Raw genomic sequence first — 20545 nt, forward strand, 5'->3', positions numbered from 1 at the left:
CAATTATGCCGAACTGGCATTCTGCAGTCGAACATGTGTTCGACAATTGTCAGTACGACCAAATCAATGCATACCATACAAAAGTAGCTGAATTTGGACTGCCACCTCCAGAGAGAGGAGGGATCACAACACAATCTGTTACATAGGGAATTGGACTTACTCAAGTTTGTCATGAAGACATGTGTGCGAAATGGTGAGCTATGTGTGGGATGAATTGTTTTTTTGTTTTTTTTTTCTTTGTGGAACAGGTGCCCATTTTTTTTTTTTTTTGAGAGAGAGAGACGAATGTTGGGTAAGTGATGTAGGAACATCTGGGTGAGGTAAGTTGGGCAGGTGAGGAAGCAATTGCAGACAGAAAGACAAACAAGACAAGAGACAGGGATGGTGAAGGACACAAGAGGTGGGTGTACACCATGGTTGGGGAGAGGGTAGGAAATCCAGGTCCCATACACATCAAGGTGGCTGACAGTGAAAATGTAGTCCTCACCTATTGGACTGTCATCACTGTCACCTCACTGTGCTGCTGGCTGCAATGCCTGATGTCTGTGTCTCCTATGAGAACTCAATGAGAATGAAGAGCAGGTGCTCCATCCAGCATAGGAGTGCACCCCCAATGTGGCACACAATCCTCCGCACCTTCCCTGGCAGTTCCTGTCAGGTGATTAACCACCTCTGTACTGCTCCCAGAGGGAGCCACAAGCCTATCCTCCAAGGCAGAACTACCTGAGGGGCCAGTTAGTGCAGGGGCAGCAGAGGGCATTTCACCAGGTTGTACACCAGACATACCGGGCAGTGATTCTGTAGCCATTGGAGTGGGGATAGGTGGATCCTGTGAAACAGCCCTACCCCATTGCGCTGTGGGAAAAAAAATAAAAAATAAATTAAAAATAAAAAAGAGAGAGAAAATGGTTGGGGTGAGCGAAAAAAGAGAGAACATTAGTAACTTCATACATGACATACAAAGCATTGAGACAATTATTTGTCTCTGTTCTGTTACCTTTACCTTTAACACTACAAAGCCCTAACAAATTTCTTCCTTATTTTTAAGACTACCCAGTTCATAACAGAGGCACATTATAGTACAGATTGCAGCCACCAATATTTGATATGTGCATATATTGCACATATGCATGTTCCAGTTATACTGATGACAGTTTACAGAACATTTGTGCCATTGTTATAGAGATATGAAGTTACATTCCAATAATGATGAAAACCTAACAGTACTGTATATTTGGGAAGTATGGTTTTTGAACCCAAAACCGATAACTACTTTTTAATACTGTACTGTTATTTTGTCCTACAGACTACTGCATGCATACTTTCCTTTTACAGTTTAGAGATCTGTGCTCACTGTTATTTGAGAATATGGCACCACTGCTTTTGTGCTGCAGACTAAGGCATGCATAGTTTCTTTTACAGTTGAGATATGCATGTTCAATTTGATACAACTGTATTAAATACCAACTAAGCGGTCCTTAACTTTTAATGCTTCCAAATTACTATAGCAATTATTATTATCATTATGAAAATAGACTATTTTGACAATACTATTCTGATGCATACATACCATATGATTCTTGCATCCTTATCAGATTCGCAGCATGGGACCTGACATTCAAGGCTCACTCTGCAGCAGCTGTGAACAAAACAGAACAGAACAGCATTATGAATACCAGTGTGGCTATATTCAGTTTTAACTCTTAGAATTGCTCACTGAAATTGATACTTACACATCTGTGGGGTGTCCCCTGTACTAAAGTCCCCTAGTCCAGTGGTTGAGGGTACCCGCTTCCTCCTCCAGAGGTCATTGAAGTGATGTCTGCATTGCTCACCAGTGCGGGGGATAAAAGTAGCACTGGTTAAACTCCTGGCAATACTACTGCAGGCTTCAGACTTGCATTCTGAGCATGAATAGTCCCACTGCAGCAGTCAGGGCCTGTGGTCCTTAAATGGGAGTCCAACAAAAACTTTGGACTCCTAGACACCCCTCCTCTGTACCTAAAGTGCACACCTTCACCGGCAATTCCTGACATACCTGCCATAGCTCAAGCTCCATGTATAATGAGCATTTCCTGCCATCTGCATTGTATATGCTGATGTTTTCCCACCTATTACATGTTGCACTTACTGAGAGTTCACCCATTTTGGTTTTGCAACATTTAAAAACTTGCCCATTGCTTACCATAGAGCAAAGATGGTAGTCAAGGGTGTGCACTGCCGGACATCATGTTTGTGTGATGTTAAGGGATGCACAACAGTGGCAAACACTGCAACTTCAAGATTATTTGGTATACAGGTACTTGTGTAAATGTGCTAGTCAAATGCACCATGTCTACGGGTCTCCTGCACTTACAGCTATTACCACAAGAAGGTTGAGAAAACAGGGTCTATATTAGATCAGCGAATGCTTAAACAAGTGAATGCTGATTGATCAACCTTATTTTAGCGAATGTTCAAAATATCGAAGCAACAGAAACCCGAGTTTTTTCCTAGGGAAAGAATTTGGTTGTCCATTTCTGTTGCTTTGGTATTTTCAGTGCTGTGGTGGAAAGTTATGGGTCGGATTCAGGTAAGTGTGCGATTGTGTGGATGTGAGTGTTAGGGTGGGTTAGGTGAGTTAGGGTTAGGGCTCGGGTTAGGTATGTGTGCGATTGCGTGGACGTGAGGGTTAGGGCAAGTTTAGGTGAGTTAGGGTTAGGGAGCAGGTGAGGTGAGTGTGCGATAAGTGACGGACCTTAGGGTTAGGGTTTGGGTTAAGGTAAGTGGATAGTTAGTGGTGTGTGCATAGTTTAGTGTAGGGTTAGGTGTCAGATTTTAGGTGTATGTGTGTGGATTTCTGTTTGCTGTGCTTGTGTTGTGTGTATGTGTTTTGGATCAGCAATTTTTTTTCCTAGGAAAAAAAATCACTGATCTGACAGTTCGCGATTGTAAGCTTTCACTTACATAAGGTCGATCAATCAGCGTTCGCTTTTTTAAGCGTTCGCTGATCTGATATAGACCTGAGAAAACAGTGGTGTATGTTGCACTTCATTGCTATCATCTGCAATCTCACAACAGTAAAACAAAATTTTCACACCCAATACTAGTACCCCAAACCATCTGCACTCCATGCCTACCCTTAAAACCTGCTGACACAGAACTAATGACATGATATCTCCTATCTTAGTAGTTATTGTAAGATTCTTGCTGTTAATCGTAGCGCAATGCCACTTATCATGTTTCAGCGATTCACAATATTATTAATTTAATGCATCTGTTTTATGTTTGTGGCTGCCTGAGTCCTGTCTACACTGTAGGTGGTCCATTCCTCCATTTTTCTATGCTGTTGTACTTTGCGCAAACCAAGTGAGCACAGCTAAACACATTTGTGCCATGCTGCACATCACACAAACATTGGACTCAAAAAAATGAATAAATAAAAAATACAAAAATAATAATACAAAACGGAGATTGTCCAGATTTTTGCAGAATGTCCAGATGTTTGCATTATATTTTTGGACTGTTCCTTGAAAAATGTGTGGCTTACGGGGAAATCACTGAATATTGCAGTCAATACATAATGATATACATTTCCATTTCATACTTCATATCCTTCAGAAAATCCATGCTAACACAAATTCTATTATTCTATCAACTTTCTACAGTTATCAGACCACTATAGTAAATCTGTCCCTATTTTTGGCCCTTTATCCCCCCCCCCCATTAGTTTAGTGTTTCTCCAGATTTCTTGCACTAAGATGTTGGGTGGTATGATCCACTTTCACTCTACATGTTTCGAGGCCAGCAACACTTGCTTGCTTACATACACCACGCATCATTAATATTCATGGCACGATGCCAAGTGATACCACACAATGCCATGCGATGAGCAGTATTGTGTAGGGGAAAACACTCCATGTAGGCTCTGTGTGGAATCTACAGGAAGTTTATTGAATCAAACAGATAATTTCTTTATGATTTCAGCAGTGAAGTGAATTTCCCTATTGGAATAAATTGCGTGTGGAACTCCAAATCTAAGTATAAATTACTTCAGCAATTTTTAGCTACCGTTTCTGCATTGTTTTTGTCACACTAAATCATATTTAAATAAACACCTGAAAATATGCAACAAAAAGCTCAACAGAGCACAACAACCAATAGTAAGACACTTGAATTTAGCCTGTAAACCTTCTTCTTCCACCACGAGGAACCAGTAAACAAATTATAGCAAAAAAAGTATAGTTGTGTGAGTAAACTTATCATAACAGTATATGTTCAAATGATCACTGCCACAGTAGCCTTAGCTATGTGGGTCATATCCTGCATACTATATAACAGCCAGTCAGCTTCCAAAGCTTTAGGGCATCTTTCTCTTCAATTGTTCCAATTACTAATGTGATTTAAAAATTAGTTGATCTGTTTGGCAGTGCATAGGTCTTACTTTGCTGAAGGTCTTGAGTAAGAGGCTTGGTCTTTATGACTATGCTTAGTGTGAACACATGAAGTCTGAAAGCAGTCATCTGTTTCCTAGAAGATAGGTTAATAGGTGATTACTAGGCTAATGGTATAGGAGCCATTACAAGCCTAGACAATAATACCCAGGATAGGACAATATTATATCTTAATTCTTCAGATATGGGATGGAGCATCAGAGTAGTGGGTCTTTAGGTTTTGGAGCACTGAGTCAATTTAGAGACTGCCCCTGTCTGTAAGGGACATAGGCAGTACGCCAGGAGGGAATTTATGGTTCCCCACCCATTTATTCAAATTATTTTTGAAGAGCATGAGGGATGGGCTTTTTTCATGAAGATGGAAAGTTTAATCCATAGACAAAGTAGCCTAGGGATATGAATCTGCCCCTCCAGCAAGTTCTGTTAGAATCATAAATAAGGTTCAGGTCCATGGAGCGCATAACCCTTGTATAATTTTTTTTGTGAATATGTAACATTTTCATCAGGAAGGAATCAGAGAATGTCTTGTAGGTCAGGCATAAGTCACCTCTCAATAAACGATGTGAGGTGGAGTAAAGGGATAGGGCCTTTAGTTGATCTGCATAACATATGTTTCTTTACACTTTATATTTTTAGTGAGAAGTTTCTTGGACTGATCCAACTGGGGTAAGTACCTGGTTGTGTACATGCAGAAGGGAACACTTTACTTGATTATGAGCCTGATGAGGGCCAAGCACAATGGCACTATGACTTCCTTTGATCTTGATGCTATGCCTTTATATATATGTTGAGCCACACCGCAGGATTTCCTAACTATCATAGCTACTTGGTGGTCAACGTTTAGGTTGCTATCGATCTGTGTTCCTAGGTCCCTCACCACTTGTTCTACTTTTAGGGGTGTGCTATCAATATTATAACTTGCAGGTATAAATGATTTATTGAAGAGTATGATTACACAATTTTTAGCACTTTGTCTCAGGCCATAGTTTTGTCACCAGTCATTTCTCATTTTTAGGCCTGTTTGTAAGATGTCAGCATAATTTGGGGATTCAATTTTTGCTACCAGCTTACATTCATTGATGAACTTGGTGAGGGTAAGCCAGAGGTTCCCAACATTGGCCTTCACTTCAAACAAGTATATACCAAACAGGAGGAGTCCCAACACTGAGCTCTGTGGGACACTGCTAGTAAAAGTTTTTTTATCAGAAGATGATTCACCTATTCAGACATGTGTGTCAGTGAGCCAGTTTGCTATCCATCTGATGATGTAGGCATTTATGCCTAACTCAATAATGTTATCTATGCCCCCCCAGAGGCGATTGTGTTGACAGCTCTGGCCAGGTCTAGATAAGCATTGTATACTGTTTTGCCCTCATCCATGACCTTGGTGACTTTCTCAAAGAAGTCCACCAGACTGAGCAGGCAAAAACTGCCTTTGACAAAGCCAAACTGAGTTTGGTCCAGTATTTTGAGAGTTCTTATGTCATTATTGATCAGGACCGTGATAATCCTCTCCATGGCCTTGCAAGTAAAACTGGTCAAGTTTATGGGTCTGTAGTTCCCTGGGTCAGTTGATGGGCCTCCACTTGTGTAGACAGACAACTGTTGCAGTCCTCCATTCCTCTCAGACAAAGCCTGTCGAGATACTGTGGTTAAATAGTGTTTCCAGCATCCCTGCTAGATTCTGTTTTAAGCTATTTAAGAAGCATCCTGGAATGTCTGGAATACTGTTGGCACTCATGGAGCCTGTGTGTTTGGCTTTAGCAAGTGCACTAAGGACATATTCCCTCATAATAACTGGTAGGGGGATGGTAGCCAGTATTTCTTTGGGTGTGGTAGGAGGTGATGGGGGGAGTTTTAAATGAACTTGTCAACCAGTGGGTCTGTTATAGTTTCAGGCTAGGTGGTAAGTGCTGCCATTCATGATTAAGTCAGCACATTGCTAAGCATTTCTTCTGAGGTTCTGAACATAATTTAAAGAAGCCTCATGGTTACCTTTCACTTGGGAGGCTATCTTCGCCTCATAATTTACTTTGGCATATTTGACCAGCTCTATAATTTGTTTACATCTGTGACTGTCTTTTTGCAGTGGTTTGTCTGTTCCTTCTTGGCTTTGGAAATGATTTGTTTTCCATTTGCTGAATAGCCTATTTATGCTAGGGGTCCACAGGGGTGCTTTATTTTTGCCAGTAGTCATAGGTTTGACTCAGACAGTATTTCTTCCTCTATGCAGCTATGAATGTGGTTGTACAGTGCTTTTGTGCACAGCTCAGGGCAGGCCTCAGTATCATTGGAGTTCCGAAGGGCTTGGAAATTTAATAACCTGTCACTTAGTTTTTGGTAATTGGCCTTAGAAAAGTTCTTAACAGGTTTGGAGTTTGATGGGGATTCTAATTTATTTTTAATACTGTTGTCAGATCTTACCAGGGAAAATTTAATGCACAGGAGGCAGCAGCATCCCCCCACATTTGTGAGTACTAGGTCTAGGTTACGTCTACACTTAGTTGGGGAGCTAACTAGTTGCTCCAGGGTGTTTGTGTTGACAAAGTCCAAAAACCTCTGAGCAAGTGAATTAAGGATCATGTAAGTCTCCCAGCTTCTGGAGGGGTAGTTGCATCACCCATAAGTATGGTGTTAGGTTGAATGTTAACAGAGTCTGATAGGTTAAGTAGGAGGTTTGACTCTCCAGACTCATGTTAGGGGCTTTGTAGCTTACAAGGACATGAGAGGAGGTTGCACCTATGGTTAGCTAGGCATGGAGCAGCTGAAGTGAGTCATGTTTTTATACCAGCCTAGCAACTTCTCCTTTATAAACACTGAGACATCTCCACCCTTTGTTTTATCCTGGGCCAAGGGGGATTGAAATGTATGAAAGCCATTGTAGGCTTTGATAGCCGGGGTGCTTTCCATGTTTCTGAACAAAGTGTTCATGACTGTGTATATGCCTGCTTTCTCCAGGGTGAGGAGTGCTTCCAGGGTGTGCAGATTTTTTTTTTAATTTAAACTCCTAGCGTTGAGCAGCAGTACCTTTAAGCAGTAATAAGTATTTTTTGTTATGTTGGAGGGTTTAACAACTTAGTACAGCCTAAAAAGGCATTATGGGGATAGATAAAGTTTTTGCCAGTATCCAGAAGCCAAGTGGTCACACCTGCAAACAATTTCTGGTAAAGCATCATGGTTTGTTGATCATGTCTCCGCGTGCTAACAGATATTGGATCCCCTTTTTGTGACACCAGAAATTAAGCTAATTGTTGGTCATTTTTTGTTTGCACTGTGGCATCATCATTGGTGAAGGTAGGATGCTTCTGAAGACTAGATTTACACCTGCCTGAGAGACATATTCAGAGAGCTCCATTATGTCTCTCTTCATATAGTCCAGTGAGGTATGTCTTAGGTTGTTTATGACCACATGGACTATGACTGTGTCATACTGGCACTTGTGGTTGAAAGATGTAAGTGCTTGCGTGATGTGGCAGATAATGGTTACAGACAGCGCAGTGTGATCTTCTCCGTGTTTAGCCTGGTAAGGGGGACCTCAGTATGTATTACAATGGAATCCCCAATAACTAGAATGTTTAGCTGATTGGTGTGTTGCCTTATGGGCTTGGAAGCGGAGTTACTATGATTTTTAGAGTTATGTGTTGTATGAGGTGCTGTCTTTTTTGAGTGTGTGCACAGCTGCTGAGAAATGCTTTTAGGAGGCCTTGGAGGTTTGGGTGGTTTAAAAGTGAGTACCTCCACATATGTGGATCTGTGTGTTTGTTCCTTAGTATTGGTAGAGAGTGTTTTGAGTGTAACCCTAACAACCTAATTTAGATTTTTCATGCATGTATGTGACAGCTTTGCCTCCACATCTCTCACAGGTGTGTTTATCTGTTCTAAAAGTAAATGGTTATCAGTCAACATAAGGCAGTTAGTACACCACCTCAGGATGCACATATCCACCAGGCCAGAAACAGAGATGACAAGGAAACACCTATCCATTATACCAGATCCTTAGTAGATAGGAAGGAGTAAGAGAAAATCACTTAAAGGTCTAAGTGAGAGTGTTTAGTAGTATACTATTAGATGACAAACAGTGGTGTTTCCCTCTGCTAAGATTGACAGCTTTTTGCTCACCTACAAAGAATTAATGACTATGGAGTCCTATAGAGGACTTTAAACTGTTGAGGTTTGCTTATATACAAGGCACATGTAAGAATGTTTGCAAGATGTGCAAATGTGAGGCTTTTATACCAGCAGGATGAAAGACTTTTACACAAGTAAGCCCATGGGCCAATCAGATAAACACACAATAAGCCTTCCAGCAGTAGTTCCCAACTCAGATGTGTTGAATCAGCCCTCTGCTCTCATCAGAGTGCAGAATAAAGCCCTCTTAATGTAAACAACCTTGTTTTGAGTTGAAGTGCAGTAACAAATGCTTTGCAACAAAAAGTAGAACTCCTTCAGTATCAGGAATCCTTGGAAATAAGTTCAAAACCTTGAGAAATGTTTCCAAATACAGAAATACTAGTTATATGACAGTGAATGAGGAGGCCGGTTTACTGGGTGAGATTATTGGAAATGTTAACACAGACAGGTAAAAGTATTCTGAAGCTGTTCTGTGGAAGGAGTTGCTAGTTTGGTTTAAAGATATCAAGAAAAGATCTCATAATTTCCTAGCAATACTAAACATGGCGGACACAGAAATGGTGAAATCAATGAGCTAACACACTACAGCAGTGACAGCCTTATTGCCAGAAATGTACCCTACAGTTAGAAGTAGAAGTGTTGAAAAAAAAGTATACATCGGGAGAATATAATGTGAATTAAGGAGGTGAAAGGAAGCAGTTGTATTGCATGCTCAAATCAAAGTGGAAGAATTAAAAAGAATTACATATTAGGCAAAAAAAAATGAATGAGCATACAAGAATGTTCTGAAGGAAAGGACTGCAACATTTTTAGGCACAAGCATACTTTTCTAAGATTTGAATCATTTAAGGTAAAGGACAAGATATTTATTTTGCTAAGACATTGAGTAAAGTGTATCACCTTGAAATCAAAAAAGTGTTTTTGTAAAAATTACAACTTTTTTGCAGATATAAAGAAAAAAGGGCTCATTCTGCATAATAAGCGAGGTTGTCTTATGTTAAAAAGCTAAAGTTTCATCCTTTTTTTACCTAGTTTTTAGCTGAAAATATTTAAGACATTTGATGTGCTCCAACTGACATTAAAGTGAGATGTACGTAAGTAATGTTGAAGTGGAAAAGGCTTCTTTTACAACATTAAGATAATTAAGCAGTGAATCAACTCATTCACAAAAAGGTCCGGGTATGAAAAGAAATTTCTTATCTTCAGTTCAAGACCGGACCAGAATCTGAGGAATATTAAGTTGCTGGTTCGACTGTGTGATGACATGAAGACTGTAGTTTATTAGGTATGACTCAGATGTTAAAAGACATAAGTGACTACTGACAAAATTGTTAGACAGTTGATTATTCTATCCTTGTCTGTGCTTTTGTGTTTGAGATAGGTTCATAGGTTAGTACTAGGCTAACTGCCTTTGCAAGCCATTGCCTAGCCAGCCATCCCTTTGTGTGACTCAAACAAAACCATCTTGTGTTGTTGTAGGCAAATATCTTACCCATTAGGCCACCCACCCAACCCACCCAACCCACCCAACCAGATGGATTACATTATTTGCAAGATCAAAATAAAGGTAAGGTTATATTGAATTTTATAAAGGTTTGCTCCCCTAGTCTAGTGCTTCATGCAATGTGAGAAAATCCATTGCTGACAAGGGATTTTTTTTTTAAATAACAATGGCTTCAAGAGAGTTGTCATACAGGGCATATAATTTAAAAGGACATAAAAATGTTACACGATTGATACGTGCTTTTATATTGCTGGCCAGTTTAGCTAAATATTTATTTCCCTCTTGAATTAGGTTTTCAGAAAATAAATAATTCATTTTTTTGCTTATTGCAAATATGAAAATGGTATCCAGCTGTGATAAAGTCAGTTACATGGAGTATGCTATTTGATTTACGTGAACAACTGAGGAAGGGATGTGAGGTGAAATATTATACTGAATTTCTGATATATACCTGTTTCTTTTGGAAAGCGTGGCAGGCTTCAGATTATCTGCAATACTGGCAAAGCACTGGCAATGCTGAGTTTTCTTGTAACATGTTTATATGATGTAAACACATTCATCTCTTTGTGACCAGCTCACAGTATCATTAGAAATATGAGTGCAGGATATTTTAGGAGTGAATACTTTAGCAATAAACTATTACTTTTAGTTTTTGGAAATTTAAAGGCCAAAGGCTAATCCAACTAAAATGCAACATATAATGAGATAGTTGCATAACTAAAAGGCCATATCCATAGGTGGTGGAGATCGTATTCTCCCAGCATCAAGTGCCCAGATCATTTAATGCTGACGAAGGGAACGCTTACAACTTATTTTCATAAGAAATCATTCCCATTGTGGTTTTGTGAGTGTGCGGCAGTGATTTGTTTGCTTTCGGATATTTATGCTTACTTCATGCTTGTGCTACTAGAGAACTGGTATGTAGAGGTTTAGGGGTGTGGTAGGCTTGTAACCTCATATGGGTGTTGCTAGGGGCTTTCCACCCCCTACAAAAATGCTTACAGATTGAGTTTTAATCCTTTATGTATTTTTAGACATTTGTATTTGGTGATGTGGCTCCTTGTCATCATGTGCATCAGTTTCATAGTGTAACTAACCAAAAGCCCTCACTAGTGGTCTTGCAGGAAAGATATTTGGAGGTGTAAATTAATGCTGCTTTAGTGAAGGGCTATGGATTACAATCATTTGCCTTCTTTTGTTAGGTGGATCATAAAGGAGGGGTGATGCTTTTAGTGCTGAATTATTGCAGTTTGGAATTTAAGAATTCAATTGATGAGCAGTGATAGTGGGGTGCATGTTTTATGAGAGAAGAGTAACTTTTTAATGTTTGTATATGGTAAGGGACTGCATAGCATATTTTATGATAGAGATATCATCCTATTAGTTTGACCTCTGTTACTTCTGTTTCAGAAATGTTTGTTAAGCTTATGAATGACATGGAACAAGTATTCTTAGCAAAATATACTAGTCAGCATGGCTCTTTGTTCAAGGCATAACTATTCTACCAAGCTTAGTGGAATTTTCTGAGACATTATCTGCTGTACTCAATATGGGGTTATCAATCATAGTCATATATTCAGACCTAGCCAAAGCCTTGGACTCATTGCTACAGATGACATCACTAACAACCTAAAATATTGAATATCAGCACATGAACAATGTTGTAGATTAGAGACTGGCTTACCAAAAGGGTAAACGGTGTAATACCCTTAGATAATAGTTCAAAATTAGTCAAAATGGGTTGGAAAATACCTCTAGGTTGTGTTGTTGTATTGTGACCCCTGTTATTGAATCTTATCTTTTCATTTCTACCTTAATTTCGAAATTGCTCTGTCTCTCTTGTTCTCTCTATATATATATATATATATATATATATATATATATATATATATATATATATATATATATATATTTTTTATTTTTATTTATTTTACATTTGTTTACTGGGAAAGTCTGACTGGACACAGGTCCATTTTCAGTGAAGGCCAGGGGAGAAAAGCTCCACAAATAACACAAAACAATACAATACAATACATGAGAGAGAGAACTAATAAATCATGCATATAGGTTCATAGGTTCATAGGTAGGTACTAGGCTATCTGTCCGAGGGCATTTATAAGCCTAGCCAGAGTGTGTCAGCTTTTGCCGCCCCATTGAATAATTAACTGAACCTCTGTCAAAAAGAGCCAATGAAGTGATCCCAGGGGTGTATTTTCTGTTACCCATCCACTCATCAAGGTTTTTCTTCAACAGTGTTAGTGAGGGGCTCTGCATAATGTAGTTAGGAATTTTGTTCCAAAGCATGGGGAGTCTCTGTGACAGGAATCTATCCCTCCAGCATGTTCCATTTATTGTTGTGGCAAGGTTTAGCTCATTAGAGCGAGTGACTCACAGTGACTTGGATTTCTTTAGTTGGAGCATGTCCATCAATTCTGAGTTCGACATGGCTTTGTAATCAGGCAGAGATCACCTCTGAGTAAGCGATATGCCACTGAGTACAGCCAGAGCTTTTCCAGTCAGGCTACATAGGACATATGTTTGAGGCCAGTAATCCTCTTGGTGAGGTACTTTTGTGGTCTTTCCAGCTGTTGGAAGTACCTTGTGAGGTACATCCCAAATGGGACATTGTACTCTATGATGGGTCTAATGAGTGACGAGTAGAGGGTCACTATAACCTTCTTATTTCTAGATGCAAACCCTTTAGTAATTAGATGGGCTACATAGAAGGATTTCCTAACTACTTTGGCAATATCCTTGTCAAAGGAGAGATTACTATCTACCTGGGTCCCCAGATCTCTTATTACCTCTTCTGTATTAAGGGGGCTGCCACCTATGTGGTAATTCATGGGTGTTTTGTTTTTCCCAAATGGGATGACTATGCAGTTTTTGGCATTTAGCTTGAGACCATGACTTTGACACCAGGTGTCCATCTCAGTAAGTCCCTTTTGGAGAATGTCTGTGTCAGCCGGAGAGTCAATTATGGTTCCCAGTTTGCAGTCATTGGCGAACTTGGTTAGCCATAGTCCTCCTTTGTTTGCCTGTACTTCTGAGAAGTATATGCTGAACAGTAGGGGTCCCAGGACCAAGACTTGTGGGACACTACTTGTGACTGGTTTCGAGTCAGACCTGGAGCCCGCTATTCATACCGTGTGAGTTCTGTCTGTAAGCCAGTTGGAAGCCCATCTTGTGACATAGGGGTTTATGTTCAGGCTGGTGAGTTTTTCTATAATTCCCGTGTGGGGAATGGTGTTAAAAGCCTTGGCGAGGTCAAAGTAGGCTGTGTGAACCACCTTCCCCTCATCTATGACCTTGGTAACTGTCTCGAAGAAGTCAACCAGGTTTAGTAGGCATGATCTGCCCTTAACAAAACCAAACTGGGTCATGTCAAGTGTTTGGATGTTCCCAATGTCTTTGTTAATGAGTTCCATGATGATGCACTCCATAGCCTTGCAGACCAGGCTAGCCAGGTTTATGGGGCGATAGTTACCAGGGTCAGTTGTGGCCCCTCCTTTGTGGAGCAGAATAACCAATGCTGTGCACCATTCTATGGGCATGTAGGCTGTGGAGAGGCTGAGGCTGAACAGTGTGTTTAGGTGGGGGGTTAGTTCGTTCTGTAGTTTGTGCAAGACGCAGCCTGGGACACCATCTGGCCCCATTGACGCTGCGCTTTTGGCTTTTGAAAGGGCTGTTTTCACCAGTGTGTCTGTGATTTCTGGGGCACTACATTTTTCCAATATTGTTGTGGGCCCTTTTAGGGGTGAGAGGGGTTGAATTTTGCACTGAATCTATCTGCCAGGATGTTGGCAATATCAGTAGGTTCAGTATATTTTGTGCTATTTTGCACTAGCGCAGAGCATATCTGCGAGTTGCCAGTTAGATTCTTGACATAGCTAAAGAAGGCTTTGTGGTTATCTTTTGAATCCTTGGCTATTTTTCTTTTGAAGTTAGCCTTGGATGATTTTATGATGGACCTTGGTTTCTTATTGATACTGATCAGGGATGTCTTTCCTTCTTGGGATTTGCTTTTTTTCTGAACTAGTTTCCTCCTTCTATTGTATAGCCTGTTTATGGCAGGGGTCCACCAGACTGGTTTCCTTCTTTTAGAGGAGTGAGTCTTGGTTTTGCTAGGGATGGCATGATCCATGTATCCTTGTAGGTGCTCATAGAATGCATTTGTAAAGGTTCCTGCATCTTGGACACTGTTATCCTTTAGCGTGGGGGCTGTGAAACTTACCACCTCAATCTTAAGTAAGGTGAAGTTTGCTATAGAAACATTTTTTACTGTAGTTTCCTTGGTTGGGGGAGGTGGTGTGGTGTGGTCATCCAGAATGATTAGTTTATGGTCTGAACTAACCAGTGATGGGCTGACCTCCGGTGTGGAACACCTGTCGCCCATGTTGGTGGTGACCAGGTCCAATATGTTTTCACCTCTGGTAGGGGAGTTTACCAGCTGATCCAGGGCATTTGAGTTGATAAATTCCAGAAAGCGGTGGACCTGGGAGTTTGTACTTGAGTAGTTTTCCCAGTAAATGGTAGGGTAATTGAAATTGCCCAATGTTAGGGTGTTCAGTAGGACCTTCATGTATTCCAGTGTCCCCAGAAAGGTGGAGTGGTGGTCCTGGGTCATGGAGGGTGATCTGTAGCAGGCCACAATTTGCAGTGCAGATTTGCCCGATGTTAGTTGCACATGGATTATCTCAGAGGTATCATGCAGCGCCACTAACCTGGAGGTGTAGGTATTCTTGATGAATATGGATACACCCCCTTCTTTTGTATTTCGGTCCATGTTCTGTGGCCAAAATGTGTGGTATGAGTTGTAGCCCAGTAGTGCTGAGGTGCTCTGTGGAGCCTTGAACCAGGTTTCAGTTACTGCACAAATGTCGACATTCTCCATACTGAGGAGTTCTTCGAGCACATGCATTTTGAGATTTAATCTCCTGGCGTTGAGTAGCATAACCCTCATTTGTTTATTTGTGCTGTTTACGGAGGTGGGTTTGACTTTTGAGCCTTGCCTAAAAAAGGCATTATGGGGGGAGCAAGAGCCTTGGCCAGTATTAAAAAGCCTAGGGGTGACAGGTACAAGCCATCTCTTGTGAAGCAACAAGGTTGTCGAGCATGTTGTCCCAGGCTGACAGACACTGGATCCCCTTTGAATGACACCAGAAGCTTAGCCAATTGTTTAAATTGATGATTTTTTTTTTATACTGCTGTATCATTCTTGATGAGGGCAGGATGCTACTCAGGGTCAGGGTCATACCCGCCTGGGTTACATGATCAGAGAGCTCTTCCATGTCTCTTTTCATGTAGTCCAGGGAGGTACATCTCAGGTCATTCACACCAACATGAACAATGACAGAGTCATATTTGTGCTTGTTCTGGAGTGACCTGAGTGCTTGTGTTATGTGGCAGATTCTGGCTCCCAACAGGCAGCTAATGGTAACCCTCTCTTCGTCCAGCCTAGTGAGTGGGACGTCAGTGTGCCTGACTACAGAGTCGCCTATTACTAGTGTGTTAGGTATGTTATTTCACCTTAAGGACTGTGATTGTGTGGAACACTGATTTTATGTTTTATGTGTTGCCTGGTTTGTGATAGGAGGTGCAGGGTTTTTTGGGTGTCTGCTTTGAAGGTCTCTGATGCATTTGCAGGTTTTTATTTAGAGCCTCCGAGTATGATTTTATGTATTTATGTGTATCTTTTGCCAGTGCTGGTTTAGTATGTCTATGTGAGGCTAGAGGTGTGGTGCAAGTGTTAACCTTCTCCTCATGACTGCCTGTTCCAGTCTTGGGTGGAGAGAGCTTAGCCTCCAATTTAGCTATATAATTGCATCTCTCGCATATGTTAATGTTTTGTGGTAGGAGGATAGGGCTGTCTGTGTACATGAGGCAGTTGTAACATTGCCTCAGGATACCCAGGTTCACCAGCTGGACTGGAGAGTATACCTGAAATTGCCCTTTGGTCATGCCTGAATAGTAGGGTGAGCTGCTTAGTCACTTGGTTTGTGATGGGTGAATAATGAGCCTTGCCCTGAAATCAAGTCTTGGGGTATACTAGTGCTTGCTATTAGGTCTGAGCAAGTGCTGGACAGTAGGATGCTTTTTAAGTGCTTTGGTTGATAGTTAGACTACTTTCAAGGGGAAAAAAGAGGAGACTTGGTGGAGCCGGGAATAATTTAACCCTAGCTAACCGGCAATGCCCAGATGTGCACAAAACCAGGCAAATGTGTTTTTTACAACAGGGAAATGAAAGAGATAGAAACTAGCCCAAAATGGCCTGTAAACTACTAACTTCTAGGCTGGAACCACTCCTCCAGGGACAGATGGCTGCTCAAAGCTCCCTCTCTCACAGCTGAACAGAGAAACCTTCTTCTATCCAAGTAAGGTGTGGGCAACTCAGAAACTTGTAACACCCTGAATTCAGCACTAGCCTGAAAACTGGACTATACTAGCTTTTTTTGAAAAGATAAGGCAAAAATGGTAAAAATACACATAAAACAGCTTTAAATGACTACAAACAGTAAAACAGCTTTAAATAACTACAAACAGTAAAAAATACACTTAAAACAGCTTTAGATGACTACAAGCAATCAGAAAAGGCTTTTAAACAAATTATTCAATTAACCAGTAAAGAAATCTCAAAACTGAGCCCTGTTCCTGTAGTCTTCAATCAGACAAGTTTTAACTGCACATTCCTGCCACTGTGGTGCAGGGGAACCTTTTTCAAAAAAAGAAGGCATGGATTAGTGCTCAAGTTATACAAACAAAGCTAGATTCAGCAGGCCTGAATCTAATTTATGAGACAACAAACAAGGTACACCAATTTCAGTAAGAAACAGTTCAAATATGCAGGCACAGTAAGCCTCTAACCAGAAATTCCCAGCTCAGAAGGGCAGAGTCCAGCCTCTCCTCCCACAAGAGTACAGACCACAAACCTTCTTACTGTAAAACAACTGGTCTGAAGCCCAAGTGCTTAAACCAAAAGGCTTAGAATGATAGCTACAGTTACTACCAAGCAGCAATAAATACAATTGAATACTTTTAAGAAGGCGTGGATTAGTGCTCAAGTTATACAAACAAAGCCAGATTCAGCAAGCCTGGATCTAGTCTATGCTACAGCAAACAAGGTGCACCAATTTCAGTAAGAAACAGTTCAAACATGCAGGCACTATAAGCCTTTAACCAGAAATTCCCAGCTCAGCAGGGCAGAGTCCAGCCTCTCCTCCTACTTGAGTGCAGACCACAAACCTTTTTAATGTAAAATAACTGGCCTGAAGCCCAAGTACTTAAACCAGAACTAATACACTTTTAGAATAACAGACACTGAGCCTTCAATCAGTAGTTCCCAACTTAGAAGGATGTAAGCTACCTGTCCTGCCACAACAGTACAGACCACAAACCTTCTTAACGTAAAACAACTGGTCTGAAGTCCAAGTGCTTAAACCAAAAGGTTTAGAATGATAGTTGCATCAAGCAGTAATAAATACAATTGAGTACTTTTAAGATGACGCAAAAGCAAAATAAAGTAGGAAGAAACACAAATACAGTAATACAGTAAAAGCAGATGAATAAAGTGCATTTTTTTTTTTTCAGTGAGCAAATGAGATGGGCCCAGGAGGAGTATCCAAATGCAAATTTACAAGAGGGACGGGTAGTTTCAAAGCCACCAAGATTAACACCAAAACAAAAGCAGAGAGGGTGGGAGGAGAACTAACTGAAAAAACAGAGCCACAACTTCCAGCAAGATATTATTCAATGCAACACAAATAAATCAATTTAAATGCTGTATTATTTGAAAAAAGTGCAGATAAAGATTTATTTAAATTCACTTATACTTCCATTTGATTGCATGTTAGTCTTAGCCAGACAAAGCTCAGAGTTTAAGCAGAAAATAATCCAAAATGTACCACTTATATAAGGCAGAAACCAAATATCAATGAAGTGAAACTACCCCCACTTATCACTGGCTATGCAGGAATTCTAACAAGCACTAAATTCTAATAAGCATTAACTGAAAAACAGAGCCACATCTTCTATCTAGATAGTATTCAATTCAAGACAAATAAATCAATTTAAATGCTGTATTATTTGAAAAAATGTGCAGATAAAGATTTACTTAAATTCACTTATACACCCAGTTGATTGCAGGTAAGTCTTAGCGGGCCAAAACTCAGAGTTTAATAGAGCATTCATACAATATGGCAGAGATTACAGCTCGTAACAGTAACATTACTGAGGTACAGAATAAACTTAAAACATTTTTTTTGTTTTTTTTTTTACAGTTATAATTACAGCAAGGCAAATATCAGTGAGTTAACAAGCTTTCAGGAGAAAGCTGTTTCAACAATAACTGAATCTCTCTAACAATCTTTTGGTATGGATTAACCTGGGGATTGCCATGAGCATAGCCATATACATACCATATACATACCAACTCCAAAATCACACTACAGTGGAGAAAAGGGCACATTTCCATATGTTAGCCAAATAGTTTTCCTACCTGGGAAAAACGTTCTCCAATCTGAGCATTCTATAATGTTGGTTCGATGAATAGCAGCTTGATGTAAACAGATCCTGATGAACTGATCTAGACCTGTTTAGTCACAGTGCACAAGAAACTCTGAGTCATGTGCCTGAAGGTGTAAAAATATATGTATATATATATATATATATATATATATATATATATATATATATATATATATATATGGGTCTACTTTGAAATCCTGATGCCCAAAATATCGACATTCAAAATCCTGAGAAGAAAACAACAAAACTGTGGAAACTGGATCGGCGGACTTCCACAAAAGTAACTATACTCTTGGCCAAATGGTTATGAAACTAATGCTGAGGTAAGTAAACCCACCTAGTTGGGGGGCTGTGCCCCACACAACCCTCCTAACCATACCAACTGTCTCTCTCTCTCTCTCTATATATATATATATATATATATATATATATATATATATATATATATATATATATATATATATATATATATATATATATATATATATATATATATATATATATATACATATATATATATATATATATATATATATGGGACCCTATGAGTTGATCGACAACTCAAACCATCGACAGTGACTTCACCGACAAGTCAAATAACCGACATCACAAAACACGGACGTTAACCAGGTAACGGATGCAAATTCGCTACCCAAGCCTACCATGGTTGCATGACACTGCCACACTTACTAAACCATGGTAGGCATGAGTAGCGAATCTGCATGCAACTGTCGATGGTTTGAGTTGTCAATCAACTCATAGGGACCCATATATATATATATATATATATATATATATATATATATATATATACACACATATATATATACACACACACACACACACACACACACACACACACACACACACACACACACACACACACACACACTGGTGACATTAAGATTGAGACTGTTTTCTCCTCAAAGCATGGTATTAATACACTTATTAGTTACTGTAATCATATACACTCTTGACTAATGAGTAAAGGCTCTGGAGTCAGTATGCAACAGTCTAAGATTATCTCTAAGGGCACTGGTACTTAGGATTTGCAAATTAACCTTTACAGTTTCCTCTTGAAGTGACTAAACAAATAAGATACCTTGGAGGTCTGGATTACTAGTAACTTTAGCTTCAAAGAAAATGCTATATTAGTAATTGTAAAAAAAATGTGGATATGTGCCGTAGCGCTTGTAACCTTCAAGGATTCCAATATGCATATCATTATATATAAAGCTAGTATAAGATCTATAATAAAGAGCAATGTAGAATTCTCCAGCTGTTAGAAAACTGACTTACAACTGTTTAATTTTGTACAACGAAAAGTTGCAAAATGGATTCCCGTTGTTGAGAAACAGATTATATATCTGGACTCTCAGTATTTACAATTGTGCATTATACAACAACCCCCCCCCCATTAATATTCAAAAACGTGCACGCTGATTGGTCAGCGTGCTCATTGTAAATCAGAGTTATAGTAATGGCAAAATTTCCATTACTATAACTCTTTTTTTTACAGCAATGGAGAACACAAGATCTCCATTGCTTCACACTGTCTTGCTATGTTAAAGGAGTTTAACATAGCGAGACAGCTTTAAAAAAAGCAACAGAGAATCTCTGTTGCTTTTTTTAAAGCTATCTTGCTATGTTAAACTCCTTTAACATAGCAAGACAGTTTGTAAAAAGCAACGGAGATCTTGCTTTCTCCGATGTTTTTTTCAAAACTGTCGCACTATGTTAAATGGGTTTAACATAGCGAGACAGCTTTAAAAAAGCAACAGAGATTCTCCGTTGCTTTTTTAAAGCTGTCTCGCTATGTTAAACCCATTTAATATAGTGAAACAGTTTTTAAAAAGCAACGGAGATCTTGCTTTCGCCATTGCTTTTGCTCACAGCTCTGATGTACTGCATAGGCTTACGCATGCGCAGTACATCAGAACTGCCGTAGAATACC

General features: G+C 39.8%; 1 protein-coding gene across 1 annotated transcript in view; it reads left to right on the top strand.

Moving 5' to 3' along the window:
* Positions 1–7842: 7842 nt before the first annotated feature.
* The window catches only part of LOC122797050 (histamine H3 receptor-like), a 242885-nt gene continuing 230182 nt past the window's right edge, over positions 7843–20545 (top strand). Inside the window, exon 1 of the mRNA XM_044065826.1 lies at positions 7843–7956. Coding sequence (XP_043921761.1) covers positions 7843–7956 — 114 coding nt within the window. The remainder of the gene's footprint in view (positions 7957–20545) is intronic.

Source organism: Protopterus annectens, chromosome 3.part0, assembly GCF_019279795.1.
Source record: "Protopterus annectens isolate FY-2018-M chromosome 3.part0, PAN1.0, whole genome shotgun sequence".
Taxonomy (NCBI): domain Eukaryota; kingdom Metazoa; phylum Chordata; order Ceratodontiformes; family Protopteridae; genus Protopterus; species Protopterus annectens.